This window comes from Montipora foliosa, chromosome 6 (assembly GCF_036669935.1).
Source record: "Montipora foliosa isolate CH-2021 chromosome 6, ASM3666993v2, whole genome shotgun sequence".
Lineage (NCBI taxonomy): Eukaryota > Metazoa > Cnidaria > Anthozoa > Scleractinia > Acroporidae > Montipora > Montipora foliosa.
Window position 1 is genome coordinate 49,466,385 of NC_090874.1, and position 15,000 is coordinate 49,481,384.

Below are 15,000 nucleotides of genomic sequence, written 5' to 3' on the forward strand. Positions count from 1 at the left end.
CGATGGCACCTATGTCTTATCCTCACTAAATGTGAACTACACTGAAGTCCAATAAAATGTCTCCCAACAGTGAGCAGGGGCGTTGAGTGGTTCTTCCGCTCAGGTACATATAGGAAGGTGTAGTGATAGGCGCGCCAAAGGCGCTCGGCGCGAGCCTCTAGAGGGGGGTCTGGGGGCATGCCTCCCCAGAAACCTTTCTATTTATAGGGTGTCGGAAAAAGCCACAAGTAACTTTGTGTCTTTACTTGAACACCTTTGGTACTACAATTATTCTGTGAAATCGAGGTCCCGGCTATACAGGGGAAATATGCTGCCACTATTCACCAGAGATTGAAAAGAATAATTGTTTTAGTATATATACACACACAAAGTGATCTCAACACCACTCGATCTCAACACTTGCAGAAGAACATGTGTGAACTTTTCAAAGCTAAGTAGATTTACAGTGCGTCTCACTGAAACCGGTGTTCGATTGGTTTTCAGATCTGGTGGCACCACATAGTTCACATGAGCATCAGCGGTCAACGAAAAAACTCGCGATTTCATTGTTTGGTACCGTAAACGATGATTCGCTGAATCGGAAAGGTTGGAATTGATTGTTTCGGTTTGACCCTCTGTACCCCGGTTTCAGTGAACGCACTGCAATTCATAGCTCAGTTCATCTGCGCGGAAAAGAGAACTGCTTGTGATGACTGAGTTTCCTATTCGTAAAAGAGACACAATACAATAATAATAATACAGTTCTTAAAACGCATATACATAAGTCTCATGCTTTTACATAAGAGTAAAGTAATTACACGAAAAATATAAAAATTTACTATAGGTTAAAAGCAATTTTAAAAGGTGTGTCTTAACCTAGTTTTAAAGGAATCTAGGAATAAGGAATACAATAAGAGAAAACTCTTGCATGTGTAAAAGTCACTTTTTCGCACACCAAAAATAAGTAAATAAATCATGCGCAAATAGATAAATTAACTTTTTCAAAAGATTTTCGAGGCACGCACGTGCGTACCTGCTGTATATGGTCGCTACGCCCCTGAGTGAGGTTCTTTTCCTGATAATCGGATGATACCTCTTCCCGCAGGAAGGAAACGGTCAACTAGACGAAGTCATGTCAGCATTCTGAAATTCCATTTACCTGCTATTCGCCTGTTGGTACTTGTTTTATGCTGCTTTGCTTTTCTTGTGTTCCTGCTATAGTAAAATACTGATACCGCTTTTGTATAGGCTCGTTCTATATCAGGCCCCTATTTAACGACATAATGGCGGCAAGCAGAGGCAACAGCACATCACACGTTCAATAACTCATCCGACGATTATTCAACAACTGCAAGTAAGTAATCAAATGGTTTCAGTAATAGTTACGAGCAGTGACGCAGGTAGGCCTTCGCATGAGGGACATATATACAAATTTTCTGCTCATATGTGTCTCAATAGCGAAGTGAATCAGTGTAGTATTAACTAAAATAGCCTACTTTCATGTCTATAGTTTGCCGTCCGCTCATCGTGTGACCACCATCCATATTGCATACATAGGGTCATAAACAAAAGGAAGAATTTTTATAAAAATTGAGTTCGATTGACAAAAGAATATTTCCCTCCTCCCACATGACCGCTGTTTCTTTGTTTCACTCCTCCAACATGGCAGCCGTGGCGTCACGTGAAAACACTCTATATGAGGAAAGAGAGGGAGGTTCCCATATTTTTATTACAGGACGACACATCTCATTGTCGTCAGTTAGTCTGAAAGTGAACCGCCTAGTCATGTGAGTAACACTTAAGACTCACCTTCGCAGCAGGATGGCAAGCTAAAATTGAATTTTAAAGTAATTATCATAGGGACGAGGGATTCCATGGATCTCTTACCACACATTCACTAGCCTGCATGACAGGCCTTTTATGAGCCAACTCTCCCCCTCGTCTCGCGCTTCGCGCTTGTGTCGCGCTCCGCGCGAAATATCGCATTCGCCCCGCTTGGGCTCATAAAGCGCCTGTCATGCAGGCTACATATTCACTCATTGCATACCGAACTAACTAAACAAACGGGAAGATTTGCATGGACATCACAAGAGGCCTGAATACTGCTTTCCAATAGACCTTATTCGTATTCTCACAGTTAGACTGGAACGAACATGCGATGAAAGATCATGCAAGGGAAATAATTTGCATCTGAAAAGATTCCCCGCATCAGACTCTCCTTCGTGCTTGTTTCCGGTGCAACCGTGAGAATACGTATATGGCCGATTTACTGCCACTCATGAGTTATTAATAATCTTAACAACTCAAATTTGTTACTTCTAAAATGATTGGAACGAGGCTTATTCTTTTCGTCGGATCACCATTCATCTATAGCTTGCATTGAATTCTAGAAGTAACTGTAAATTCTTGGCCAGTGAGAGGACACAACGAATACAAACCACTGAATCAAAATAATGATGATTGTCAACCGTGAAGATATTCAGACGACTTTCAATGACTCATATCAATGTTAGATGCGTAGGATCTGACTGAGCTTCACAGCAAAATGGATTTTGCATTGTTTTGTGTTTAATTTTTTGTTAGCTTCGTCGTTGCTTTACAACACAATGCATTGATACATCTTTTACATCGATACTAACGTGGTCATCTCACTGATTTCAAGCCCGACATGCATAACTTTGGGGCTATTTTTGATACCCTCCCTGAAATGCAAGGGAGTACGCATTCACAGAACCTTTAGCGATAAAATAAAGTTGTTTTGATATTTTGCTTTAATAATAAGTATCCTTTTCTTTGCAGAGTTTCCCTCAACACCATCCGATTTTCCCAGCATTGGGTTCTCCGACAGCTCCTCTTCAAATAGCATTGTTTGGTGGAGACATGGCAGGAAATATGCCCTGCTCTACTTTGTTCGTAGCAAACTTAGAAAAAGAATGTACTGAACAGCTATTGAGGGATGCGTTTGGCGAGTAAGTCGAATTAATCCGGTAAAGAGAGAATGATTCTCGCGATTATCTGTACAATTAGCAATGAGAGCAGTGTGATTATGGCTAATTGAAATCGTAGAATGGTATACACAAATTTAGGGTACTATTCTCCTCTTATAGACACCTGAAAAATTAAGTTGGCTTCAATGGAATTCGAGCCCATGAGCTCTGCGATGTCGGTGGTATGCTCTTCTAACTGAGCTATGAAGACACAACATTTGGGAGCAGGTTAAATTTGTTGGCTCGTGTGTTCGCGTGAAAGGACTCGACGAATAAATGCATCTGTTTGCTGGTTAAGTGGGGACTATAATGAAAGGGAAAAGCGATTCTCGCACTATATCAGTTAATCGCTTTTTAGGAAATGCTTCTCTTCGGATCTTTCCGTAAATGGGTTTAGAACTTCCAACTGAAGCTATGATCCTCGCAGTTATGAACTCAATTTTAGCAATTGCGTAGAGAAGTCTGAAAAATTCAGGACTTCAACGGGGTTTGAACCCGTGACCTCGCGATACAGGTGCGACCCTCTCTAATCAACTGAGCTATGAAGCCAGTGATGTTGGGAGCTGGTCATTTGTGGGTTCTAATGTTCCCGTGATGAATGAATGAATCAACGAACGGAATGACATATGAGCTTCATATATCGCAATCCGTTCGTTTATAACTTCCATAGGGCCTTTTTACTTAGTGAGATGAGAATATTTGCGTAAGAGTAGAATTCAGGCCTGGATGATTAAGTTGGGCCATCAACATGGCTGTCAAATATATACGCTCTATAATAATAAATGTTTGAAACCTTTTCATCGGAAACTCTGACTCGCTGTTTTTTCATTGTAGAACACCTGGATTTCGTCGTTTAAAGATGCTCAGCCAAAGGACAAAATCCAGTCTGCTTTGTGGAATACTTGGTACTTACTATAATTAACAGCCATGCATTGTTTCAGTTTGCGCAGTCGGTATGTTTTGCCTACATATCCAGTAACAGACTACCTTCAAAACTCGCAATATAACGAGAAACTCCATGCTAGTAATTGACGCGTTGAGCATCGTCTTTATAAGAGCATTTTATGTGACAAATAAATTTTGGTGACAACCTAATGAGTTTGCTTTTATGTGCCAAACAACAGTTTTCTAATACGAAATATTGCTCGTACCTAGACGACTCGTCACATAAAATCACTAAATGTGGCAAATGCTTGTGAAAGCATTGGTGGTCCCCACTGAACAAATTCATTGTTTTGTTGTTTATATAATACTAGAAACACCATAATGGCCACCGCTATACGACTTTTGCCTGTTGGTAAGCGCCATATTTTTGAAGGAAGACCAAGCAGTCTCGCCTAGTTTCTGCTTTTCTATGACGGTATGCTGTCCAAGTCAGTCGGTTGACGCACTAAACTTTGACCAGTTCAGAATATGAATTTATGGATAATGAATTTCTTCTCAAATGCTGAAATCATTCTTTTTCCAACAAAATAAAATTTCAACTATAATTATCGCTTTTTTTCGAGAAAGTAAGTAGACGTTACTAAGTGCGAAACATCAGAATTTGCGAAAGAACCGCGCCTTCGGGGAGAACATGTGTCTGGATTGCAAATACAGTTGTTTGCTTAGTTACCTGGCCTGTGGATGAAAGTGTGGTTAGAGTTGACCTTCTTTTGATAGAAACCTCACTGCGATTCTTATGTAAATTCCAACTAATTAGCATGAGGACAAAATCATTAACATAAGAAAAGCAGGTAGGTCTGTATCATAACAAGGTCAACCCCAGCCTCACTTTCATTTAAAGGCCAGGTAACTAAGCACATAACTGTAAAATCCCGACACATGAAAATTATTATTTTCTCTTCCTTAGGATGTTCCATCTGCAGCTTATGCAAAACAGTGTCTTCATGGGTAAGAAAGTTTAAACACAATCTATGTATTTAGTGCGCACTCGATTGACCGTATTCCGGAATAGGAATACATGGAATAGAAGTTAGAAATCCTTCTTTTTTGCGGAGATTCACATTAATATTCTCAAACATCTGCTAAAATGCTATTTTAAACATAGCTTTATTATCCTTTTCGCTGCAAAACACCACACATAGTGTTTTAAATCATCACTCCTCGTATTCTTATTCCGGAATAGCGTCAATCGAACGTACCCTTAATTCGAGATCTTTCAATCGTCCCTAAATGTTGGGTAAATTATGTCTTTCCTTTCGTCCATTTAGAAAGATCATTGGAACAGGGGAGAGAGGCGGTATCAGAATAGAATTTGCCAAAACCAAAATGTGCGAGTGAAGCTTTCATTTGCGACCGGCTTTTTTAGTAAGTAGCCCTTCTGCTTGCAAATCATTCGATCGTATTATAAATGGAGTGATTCTCATTCGAATTTCTTAACAAACCCAGGCCCCTGGGACAATTCAGCTCCCGCGAAAAGTGACCAAGTCGCAATCCAATTATCCCGCCGGCGTCCCAATAAAAGTTCTCCAAAATTTTTGTCAACTCATCATTTATTTGTTTCCTATTTTTTCCACAGGGTCAAGTTATAATTGACTTTTCGGTGCTTCAGCACCAAGCCAACAATAAAATGTTGAGATGAGGATGTAATTTATTTCCAGTCAAGGAATCAGAATGATAAAATGATAAAAATTACGAAAACTTGCGGAAGGTTCAAATCTCGCGCTACGTAGGTGTTCGGAAAATTATCAAAAAATGTTTGTAGAAGAGTTTTTTTTTTGGTCGTAGAAGTTCTATAATGACACGGTAATGAAAGACATGGTTGATGCAAATTCCCGTTTTTCCTCAAAATAGAAAAAGCAGCCTCGTTCCGAGCTACGATAGTTGTCAGAGTTTCCATCCGCTGCTTGGAGGGAAAGCCTGGGAACAAGTCTGTTGTAGAACTCGTTACATTGAATACTTAAAAACTTGTGAAATAAGGTTGTTGAAAATACCCCTTGTCCTTCTAAAAGAAATACAAAAAATCTCTTTCCTTTTTTTTGAAAAAAAGTCATTTCCTTCTTATTGTTGGTTTTATTTCTTGAGCGGCTACATCTTTTCTTACTGGCTGAGAAAATGTCAATATTGGAGGGTCCAGTTTTTAAATTATTTCAATGTGGTGTGAGAAAATTTTCAAATGCTCATAAATTTCATTCCAAGTTGTAAATATTGTTGTTAATATTTTACAGTAAAGTGTTCAATGATATCAAAGCGTGTTCAAGTGGTGGCTTTTTGTTAATATTTCCAAGTAAATAAATGGCCAACACATCTGCTACTGACAGAGGAGTCAGCATCGAGAAATTAGCCGCTGGATGGGGTCGCATTTTCACGACTGAATTGACTATAATGGAGTTGCATTTTCAACATAGTTCCCGACAGAGTTACTAGAATGGGGTCGCAAATTGTCGGGATTCCGGGGGTAAAAAATTCTGGCTAGTGGGATATAAAATGGGAAGGTTCGCGGTAAAAAAAAGGTTGCTATAGAAAGAACTGTAGGGCTGTTGATTTAATACTTACTAGTTGCACTTAGATTCTGTTTTGTAATTACAATTAAAATGCCTTATGTAAGGTTTATGCATAAACAGAAAGTGACTAAGTTGCGGTCGCTAAAATTACATTTACCCAAGTGACTAAGATTGGGTCTATAATTGGCCATAAAATAGACTATTAATGGATAGGGGTTCTGAGAGACCAGTGGCACATAGTCAGTGAATATTGACCCGTGTAGTCCCCGCCCCCCGGGGTAATTAGAGCAATTTACCATGGTTACCGCAAAAACCAAATTCATGCCCCTATTTTCTTCGATGTGGGGGTATAATGAGACTTCATATACACTTCTTAAACAGTCCATGTACGACTGTTTTGTAAGAGGTCCGGTTCCAACTGGAGCTTGGAACAGTAAGAGGGATGCACTGAACCAAGTGTTTCCGATGTACAGAACATCAAATGTATTTTCTCAGACATTTGAAATCTAATAATATTGAGTCTGAAAAGAACATGTTTTTATTAAGAAGGGTGACTCTTAACTACAGAAAGACAATGGTTGCCAAGGTAGATTTTTAGTCAAGAACCCTTCAAAAAGGTTGCATGGACGGTCCTTTGAAGTGACTTTTTCAATGAGAGTCTCACATCACTTCAATCAAAAGGGGCATGCGCAATATGTCCCAGTCCTCTGCCGTGCGTTTTAGTGAAAAACAGGTACAAACTCTCAGGAAACGAAAGGAAGAGGCGGCTTTTTCACCAGATGGGAATCGCCCCGTCATTTTTCGCAAACTGTAGCATGGAATTTCTATTTGGACAAAAAAAAATGAAATAGATATTTTGAAAACTGTATCAAAGAAGGGCCTCATGACGTCAAATTTTTTTGAGAAGTATTTTAAAAAAATCCATGCTACAGATGTTGTACGAGAATGATCTTAAACGGTCCGCGTACCGTATGTTGTAATCCTGAAACTGAATGCAGGGGCGTAGCTAACCATTTTCAGTTCGCAAGCCCGTTCCAAACTTAGTGATTTCTTGGAGGTCAGAGGATTAAAAAAAAAATAGACTTATTACCAGATTCAAAGTGATTTTTGTTCAGTGAACTTTATAGTAACCTTGCATTGCGTTACAACCGAGGAATATTTTTAAATGTCATCATTGTGTAGGTGACTCTTTCTTCAAGATCAACGCGACTTCCATTACAAAAGGACATTTTTCGCGATTCCATTGCAACTCTTTGGGTTTCTGTTAAACAAGAAAGAAAACCACTGGTACATTTTGAATAATGTAAGTGCATCTTTACAATATGTATTCGACACAAACCCAAGTGCGGTTGAGTTCTATGGAAACCCAAAGTTAAGGAGCCTGTTCTCTCTGCCACAAAAATCACGGGCCGCAGATTTCAAGTCTATGATCATTCCCAGGCACGCATTTTATGCATTAGAGCAAGGAAGGACAGTCGTTCCGTTTTCGTGGTGGAAAGCAGGTAGGTTTTTACTCAGTGCATCAAAGTGTAGGAGCCTTCCGGGGTGGCCGCATTTACGTTTGGGCAGAGGATTGGATTAGAGTTCTCCAGGGTTTCTGCCAGAGTCGCTGGGCTCTCACCAAGCAGGAGAATGCTGCCACTTCGTTTTCCATCCGCTTGTGAATGCACGTAGCGGCTTTTTGGGGACAGGATATTGCCCTAAGAATCGAATGATCTTCCTGTGACAGCAGCCTGTCTTGCATTTCTTGTACAAGGTGATCGACGAGAGGAAAGTGTTCGGATAATTATGTCCAAAAGTTTGTAAGCCCGGGCTTGCTGGCTGCTACACCCCTGGAATGGATAAATGGATAAGTGTACAGAAACCGATAAGATAAGATGTGTTGAGGTGCGTAAGACAGAGCTTGAGGGAAGGTATTGGTGTTTTCAATCCTTTTTGGGGGTTGATAGCTACAGAGCGCATATTCAACCCGATAGGTAAAATAAGGATCACCAATTTAACCTAGGTAAAAAGGGATTGAACCTGAGCCCTGATTTGACCCACAACAGTTACATTGGTTTCAGAATTTTTAAAAATATCCTTATGGATTTTTGTTTCCCCAATAGCGAGCCAGAATCGATTTCAGTCAATGCCCTTAAATTCGTTTTGAGGATGGAGATGCTTATGGATTTATATTTCGCCCGTAGCGAGCCAGAATCGATTTCTGTCGATGCCCTTAAATTTTCTTTGAGGATGGTGTATACTTTTGTATAGAGGAAGACGAAAAAATTATCTACGCAAATTGACATAACTAAGTTGGTATTTGAGCGGGGGATGCGATTATTTTGGGGCAGTGCCACCTTTTTCTAAACCATATTTGGTGTGATCCGTTACTTCAAGATAATCATGTAATCCACATTGTTTTAAATTAATGGAACTGTACTTAAATGATTATATTTTAAATCGAGAAATAATTGAGCGAAATACTAATTTAAGGGATAAAAAATGACTTTTTTTACCTCATTGAAGTCCAACTTGATCTAGCTTATTCGCGCCAGTCTGCGGTATCAAAGTTGATCGCTATCATTTCATTTGGAAGTGAGCCGCTATCGCAGAATAATGCAAACTTAATAAAAAAATCTTATCCCCATTACACTAAGAGAAACGAGGAACATATCTTCATAATCTAAATTCTCGTTTTTTTATCAGTTTGATTCCTTGGTTTTAATATAATCACGACAACTCAATGCCTAAAATACAATTTGGACAATTTTTCTCATATCTTATTTGTGCGGAGTTTCTTTCGACAAGATCATACTTTTCGGTTTGGTTGTTTTAATTAAATTTCTCATTTCACTTTCGCTGCGCGGAGTATTTCACACCTTGACGGGGGCTGAAAACCATTAGGAACTAGTCGTATGAACAGCTGGAGAACTTGCCTGACATAAGAAGTTTCATGTCTCAGTGATGAAACGTGACTATAAGAAATATTTGGCCCCTGAAATCGTGTCATGAACTAAAAAACTGACGTGTCATTCTAATAGTGACCACAATGTTAAGGATTATTTAAATATCAACCAACCCACTGTCAATTTGTCTACAAAGCGTAGGCTAAATGAATATTTTGAAATGATTCCTTTGTCTGGCCATCACTGGTGTTTATAAATGCAGTTTATGGTTCCTTTTTTGGGTGTCATTGCATGATAAATTTAGCAGCAACGCGGCGGCAAGGTGATTTTGACTAAAAACCATTGGAAACCACAGGAACTTTTTTGATCGATTCTTATTTTAAGCTCTGAATTCGCTACAAACAATATGTTTTCGTATTGATGACTGCCTTGATTATTTCTCTTTTTCATTTACAAAGTCTTTCGTTATTCATATGCAAAATTATACTTACTTTCTTTGTGTACAACTCAAACTGAGACTAAATTTCATATTCCTTTCTTTTCTCCAAAACTCGTACATTAATTATATTAGTGTAAAGGACAGTCTTTCCGTTCATTCATGGAGAAAATTAGGTTTACCGGTAAATTTCTTCGTGGGATGTCAGTGGAAAGAATGCCATTAAACAATTGTTTTATTCAACATGTTTTAGATTTCGTGTTGCATGAATAGCAAAAACTGTCGACGGTTTTTTGCTGGGTTTCAAAAATCTGGTATAGTTCACTTTAAACTTGTGTCTCGCTTGGAGCTATAAACAGAAGCCGGCAATCCTTCCTTTACACAGTTTAAGGACAGGAGTTGACAAGCGATAAAAATAACAAAACCTCAATAAAAAAATTTGTGCAACTGATTAAAGAACTGGAGCCAGGTTTATTTTAAAAGATGGAGTTAAAGTAAATTCCCCTTTTTCTCCTTGTCCATGGTTTTGAACCATGTTCCGTTACCTAGCTACTGTTTGAAGAGATCAGATTGAAGGCGTTTTCATATCATTCGCCGCAACAAGTTACCGCAAAGAAAACCGTGCACCTCTTAAAACAGTGCGACAATTTCCAAAGAAAGCCTGAGTTTTTAATAATAAAACATTAGCTGGTGCGGCAAGTTACTTTATAGATTTGAAATTCTGTTTCCAGCTGCAAAAACAACTGAGTGGGGCTATTGAAGTTAACTTGTATTAAAATTGCATAGGTTAGCTTTTGATAGTACAAAATCTAAAATTTGGACATTTTTTTATGTTATCCGCATCACAGCGTGCACTGAATTCATCCGTTCAATGTTAGTGACTTCCTATGGTATCAATTTGGTGCATTGCAAAGAGAAATTTAAATAACGTTAGAAATTTATTCAGTGTAGTTCAAATATTGCTAGTTAAATCAAATATTACCGATTTACATAAAGTGTGGTGACTTCTTTCGTTTTGCCGGTTACCCTTCGAGTTTCAAATTTCTCATCGCTTACTCGCACGAGGAGACAAAAAATTGACACATTAATTGAATTTTATTTCCTATCCAACTTGAGAATGTAAAACAACAAAAATATTTATGCATTCAAATACATAAATTGTTGATTCAAGATCTATTGAGACGTGTATATTTTCCCGCGAAAGGCGATGTCAATGCAAACCGCGAAGAATTCTTAAGCGATTATTTGATGAGGCCTTTAAATTGAGGATTTTGTTGTCACTCTCGCTTATATTGACAACGTAACATACGCAGCATTGTGCTCGAGGGAGGACTGAAATTGTTAACGTAAATCGAATTTGGCAGCCAATAAACAGTTAGTCTCAGCTGTTTACATTGGGAGGAAGGTGGTTTAAAGTGCTTCAAATTTTGTTATTTTCACGCCGATCCACTCTGGTGTTACTTCTCATCCGACTCAGTACAATTCGGGCGATCTCACCGGTCTTAAGGATCGTCGCTTTTGCAGTCGAAATTGAATTTCTCGAGAACATCTTTCGAGCTCGATTGTACTGAGGTGGTTCACAGTTTCAGAGGAAAGCCAGCAAATTAATTTCGCCGTGCTAAGATATTTCTGAGTAGAATGTTATCAGGGATCTTCGGCCACTGATGTAGATTTACTTTGAGATTTGATATGGAACAAAAAACTGCCACATTGCCAGAAACGAGTTCGTCGAAGACATGCCAGAGGTTCGAGGAAAAATCAGTAAAAATGTCTAAAACGATTTTAGATTTAGTGGACAAGGACTTGGTAATTCCCAAACTGTCTTTCTTTTTCTTCTTCATGGCAACCGGTGCTTTTCTTCCGTACCTTGGAGTCTTCTATAAACAACTTTGGCTCACCGCTCGTGAATCTGGTATTCTGCTCGGCGTTCGTCCCTTCGTTAAGATGCTATGCTCTCCGCTCTGGGGAATGGTGACCGACGTATGCAACCGACCCAAGCTTATACTTATTATCTCCATTATAGGAACAACCATAGCCCACTTTTCCCAGAGCGTCGTTTCACCATTCGATCTTCCGTGTTATCCCGAGGCAAACGGGACGAACTTTAGCCAAGCCACTCAAATGTTCTTTCCAGGACGCAGGGCTATCGATCGTTCCACGCGTCGACACCTGACAAGGAATTCGCAAAACGTCTTTACGAGCAAAACAAGAATGATTATTTCACGCGGTGGTTCAAATGAGACCGCAGGTTCTGTAATCACAAATGAGGAGGGAAAATTTGCGGAAAGCTTCGAACGTGGCACGATTTGGGATTTCGAGAATGACGTTGGACACGGTAACTCAGCTGTCGCCGAGGGCACTCGAGTGGAGAACTCAGAAGACGAAGGGCCCAGACGTGGGGATAATCCTAGACTACCCAAAGAAGGACAATCCAAAATATTAACGAAAAACAAAAAGCGTAAAAAACAGAACATCAAGGAGGATTTCCGCGTAAAGGATAACCAAACAATCTTTATCACGTTGCTCGTCATTGTGTTTCTGGGTGAATTTATCGCAGCGCCAGCTCCAATGCTTACCGATAGCGGAACACTTGGCATCTTAAGCGGCCGCGAACACGAGTATGGTAGGCAGCGTTTATTTGGATCGATAGGTTGGGGAATAGGATCATTGATATCTGGAGCAGTGGTCACAGCTTTCAACTCTTGTCCGTTTGAGGACAGCATTAACTACGTCTCAATTTTTTACGTATTTGCAGTTGCGATGATTATGGACTTCTTCGTAGCGTTCTTTTTCAAATTCCCAACCTCTGATCCGAAACACGAAGTTTCAGCCGAAAACGAATTCTGGAAAGGTCTGAAGATCTTCTGCAACCTGAAGAATGGTACATTTATTTTCACTCTGCTATTCTTAGGATTTTCCCACAGTCTTCAGCTTTCGTTCCTGTTTTGGTTCCTTCAAGACATTGGTGGAACTCCAATCCTCTTCACCCTTATAGTTGCCGTTAATTGCCTTTCCGAGGTTCTCATGTTTTTCATGGCGACTTACTTTGTTCAGAAGATTGGTCACGATGCTGTGCTGTACACTGGCTTGGCATGCTATGGTTTGCGATTCTTGCTCTATTCTTACCTTCGAGAACCTTGGTGGGTGTTACCTTTGGAAGCCCTGCAAGGATTCACATACGGTGGTGTGTGGACTGCGAGTGTGGCGTACGTTGGACCACAACCAGGTAAAGTACTTTTAAAACTACAGGAATAGCCAGGAAGTCTCTATTCAAGACATCCAAAATATTAAAAAAATAAATAAATAAAAAGGAAAAACGCAATCCTACCGTTCGCACTCGAAAGTCGAGTTTGAAAAAAGTCGACTTTAAAAAAAGTCATTTTTACCCATATTCTCTCATAAAACTAAAATATTTAGATGCAGGCTGCTTCGTTAGTACACCTTTTTGGTGCAACATTTGCCAGAATGAGCAAAGATATCTTGAGTAGTAGTTGCCTGAGAAACAGGGAGGAGTAAGCCGTCATAAGTAAGATTTATCGCATCCTCGGAATATTAGAGCCACCTTTATATCATTCTTGTGCCCACATCCCTCGCAACCCCTGTCCGGCCCTAGCGCTTAACTTGCAGAAATGGATTCTCTTTATGCTTCATGCTCCATACAGTCTTACTGATATTGTTGGCAAGGCATTGCTCTGGGCGAGCTCCGTTTGCTGGGACAGTAATAATACCACATTTGTTTGGGATATTTTATTTATTAAAAATCAGCATGGTAACCTAGGAAATACCCAAATATAGAAGACATGATCCCAGCAAAAGTGAGGGGACACACGACATCCACAAGAAAGTAAAAATAGGGAGGGTCGGGAGGGAAAATTATTTGATTTGACTCTGTTGAATCAGCTTCCGCCTGGCTTGCACAAATGGTGAATGCCGGATCTCCAGAAAATCCCGGATGACAGAAATGCCCAAACTACAACATGGGAAATAACTAACTAAGCATGTCGCACTCAGCATAAATCCATAATTTTCCTCTGGGCAATAAATTTTCTCTCTGATCTTTATATTAGAACCGATTCCTTGCATTACTTTTCAGTCATTCTAGCTATTTATATCAGTCTATTAATTATTACTTTTCTACCTCCACTGACTAAGACACTAATACGTTAGAGAAATTAATTAAAGAGACTTTAAAATCGCATTTTCTTGCTGGCTTCTTCATTAATTTTTACAGGTTTGTAGTTTCGTAGCTTTTAAAAAGTTCCACATGTATATTGTATCTTATTAAATTTATTTATTTTTATATTAAAGCACATTTGATATTATGTTCATTATTATACGGAAAGTGCACTTTGTAAACTTGTGTGAAAAACGCCTCAGAAATTTGAGAAGTCTTTCAACTTAAAAATACCGCACGTTTTGAGTCAAACGTATAATATTTTAACAGTTTCATTTTAAAAGTAACCGTTGTTAATTTTCTTAGTGCTCTTATTTCGATATTTAATTTCATTTACGTGTTTGTGGATATGTATTGCCTCAGAGTTAACGCCGAAATAGTGGCACATTCATATTCTTTAACAGCATCGTTAATATTTTAGAACTCACAAGATTTCATTTACTTCGTTTCCATTAAACAATAACGACAAAGAGGAGGGTGGGGGAAATATCATCGTGTGATCCCCGCCTTAAATCTTATCTGGCCATTTAGATGTTGACCTGCTGCTGGTGGCAGCTTAGTGAAGCCACAGTGAACGAAAACTATTTCATTATACTCACACTGCAATATATCCTGATTTCGTTTGTCTTGCGTTATGGCAAATTTCGCGTAAAGATTTCCTTCAAAAGGTGTATGAATAATGTATGTTTTTCAGGGTGATTTCATCAGCCGCCTGAAAGCAAAGAACAAACTTTGACCATAGAATATTCATATCAAAGCCGCAAACGTTACAATTGGAATGCTGCAAACAGAATGTTAAAGGGAAAGCCAAAAATTGATTATTTTTTTCCCTTGAAGCTTAGAATATGAATGTCGATGTTTCAAACCTTTTTCTTTACTAATCAACTTTTGGCCTCAAAAAATGTTTGAACTACAACATTGCGGCTCAGAAAGTGCATTTCAGCGGTCATTTAATCAGAATATGACGTCAGTGAATGTGAACTATAACTCATCAGAATCTTTTATATTTCTGGGATATCGACGGAATCTTCGGAGGTGAACTTGTACCTGATACGCTTCGTAGTAAAGTTATTTCTATCTTACGGTTGAT

The 15,000-nt window shown here is 39.1% G+C and overlaps 2 protein-coding genes across 2 annotated transcripts in view; both read left to right on the top strand.

The window, feature by feature from the left end:
• The first annotated feature begins 1,315 nt into the window (after positions 1-1,315).
• LOC138005192 (uncharacterized) lies at positions 1,316-6,158 on the top strand. The gene is made up of 6 exons (XM_068851455.1): positions 1,316-1,333; positions 2,779-2,948; positions 3,801-3,871; positions 4,819-4,859; positions 5,180-5,276; positions 5,488-6,158. The coding sequence occupies exons 2-6, from the start codon at positions 2,860-2,862 to the stop codon at positions 5,502-5,504; spliced, it is 315 nt and encodes a 104-aa protein (XP_068707556.1). The 5' UTR covers positions 1,316-1,333; positions 2,779-2,859; the 3' UTR covers positions 5,505-6,158.
• Positions 6,159-10,751: 4,593 nt separating this feature from the next.
• LOC138005197 (major facilitator superfamily domain-containing protein 6-like) overlaps positions 10,752-15,000 on the top strand; it is a 6,737-nt gene continuing 2,488 nt past the window's right edge. Inside the window, exon 1 of the mRNA XM_068851460.1 lies at positions 10,752-12,962. Coding sequence (XP_068707561.1) covers positions 11,426-12,962 — 1,537 coding nt within the window. The 5' untranslated portion in view covers positions 10,752-11,425. The remainder of the gene's footprint in view (positions 12,963-15,000) is intronic.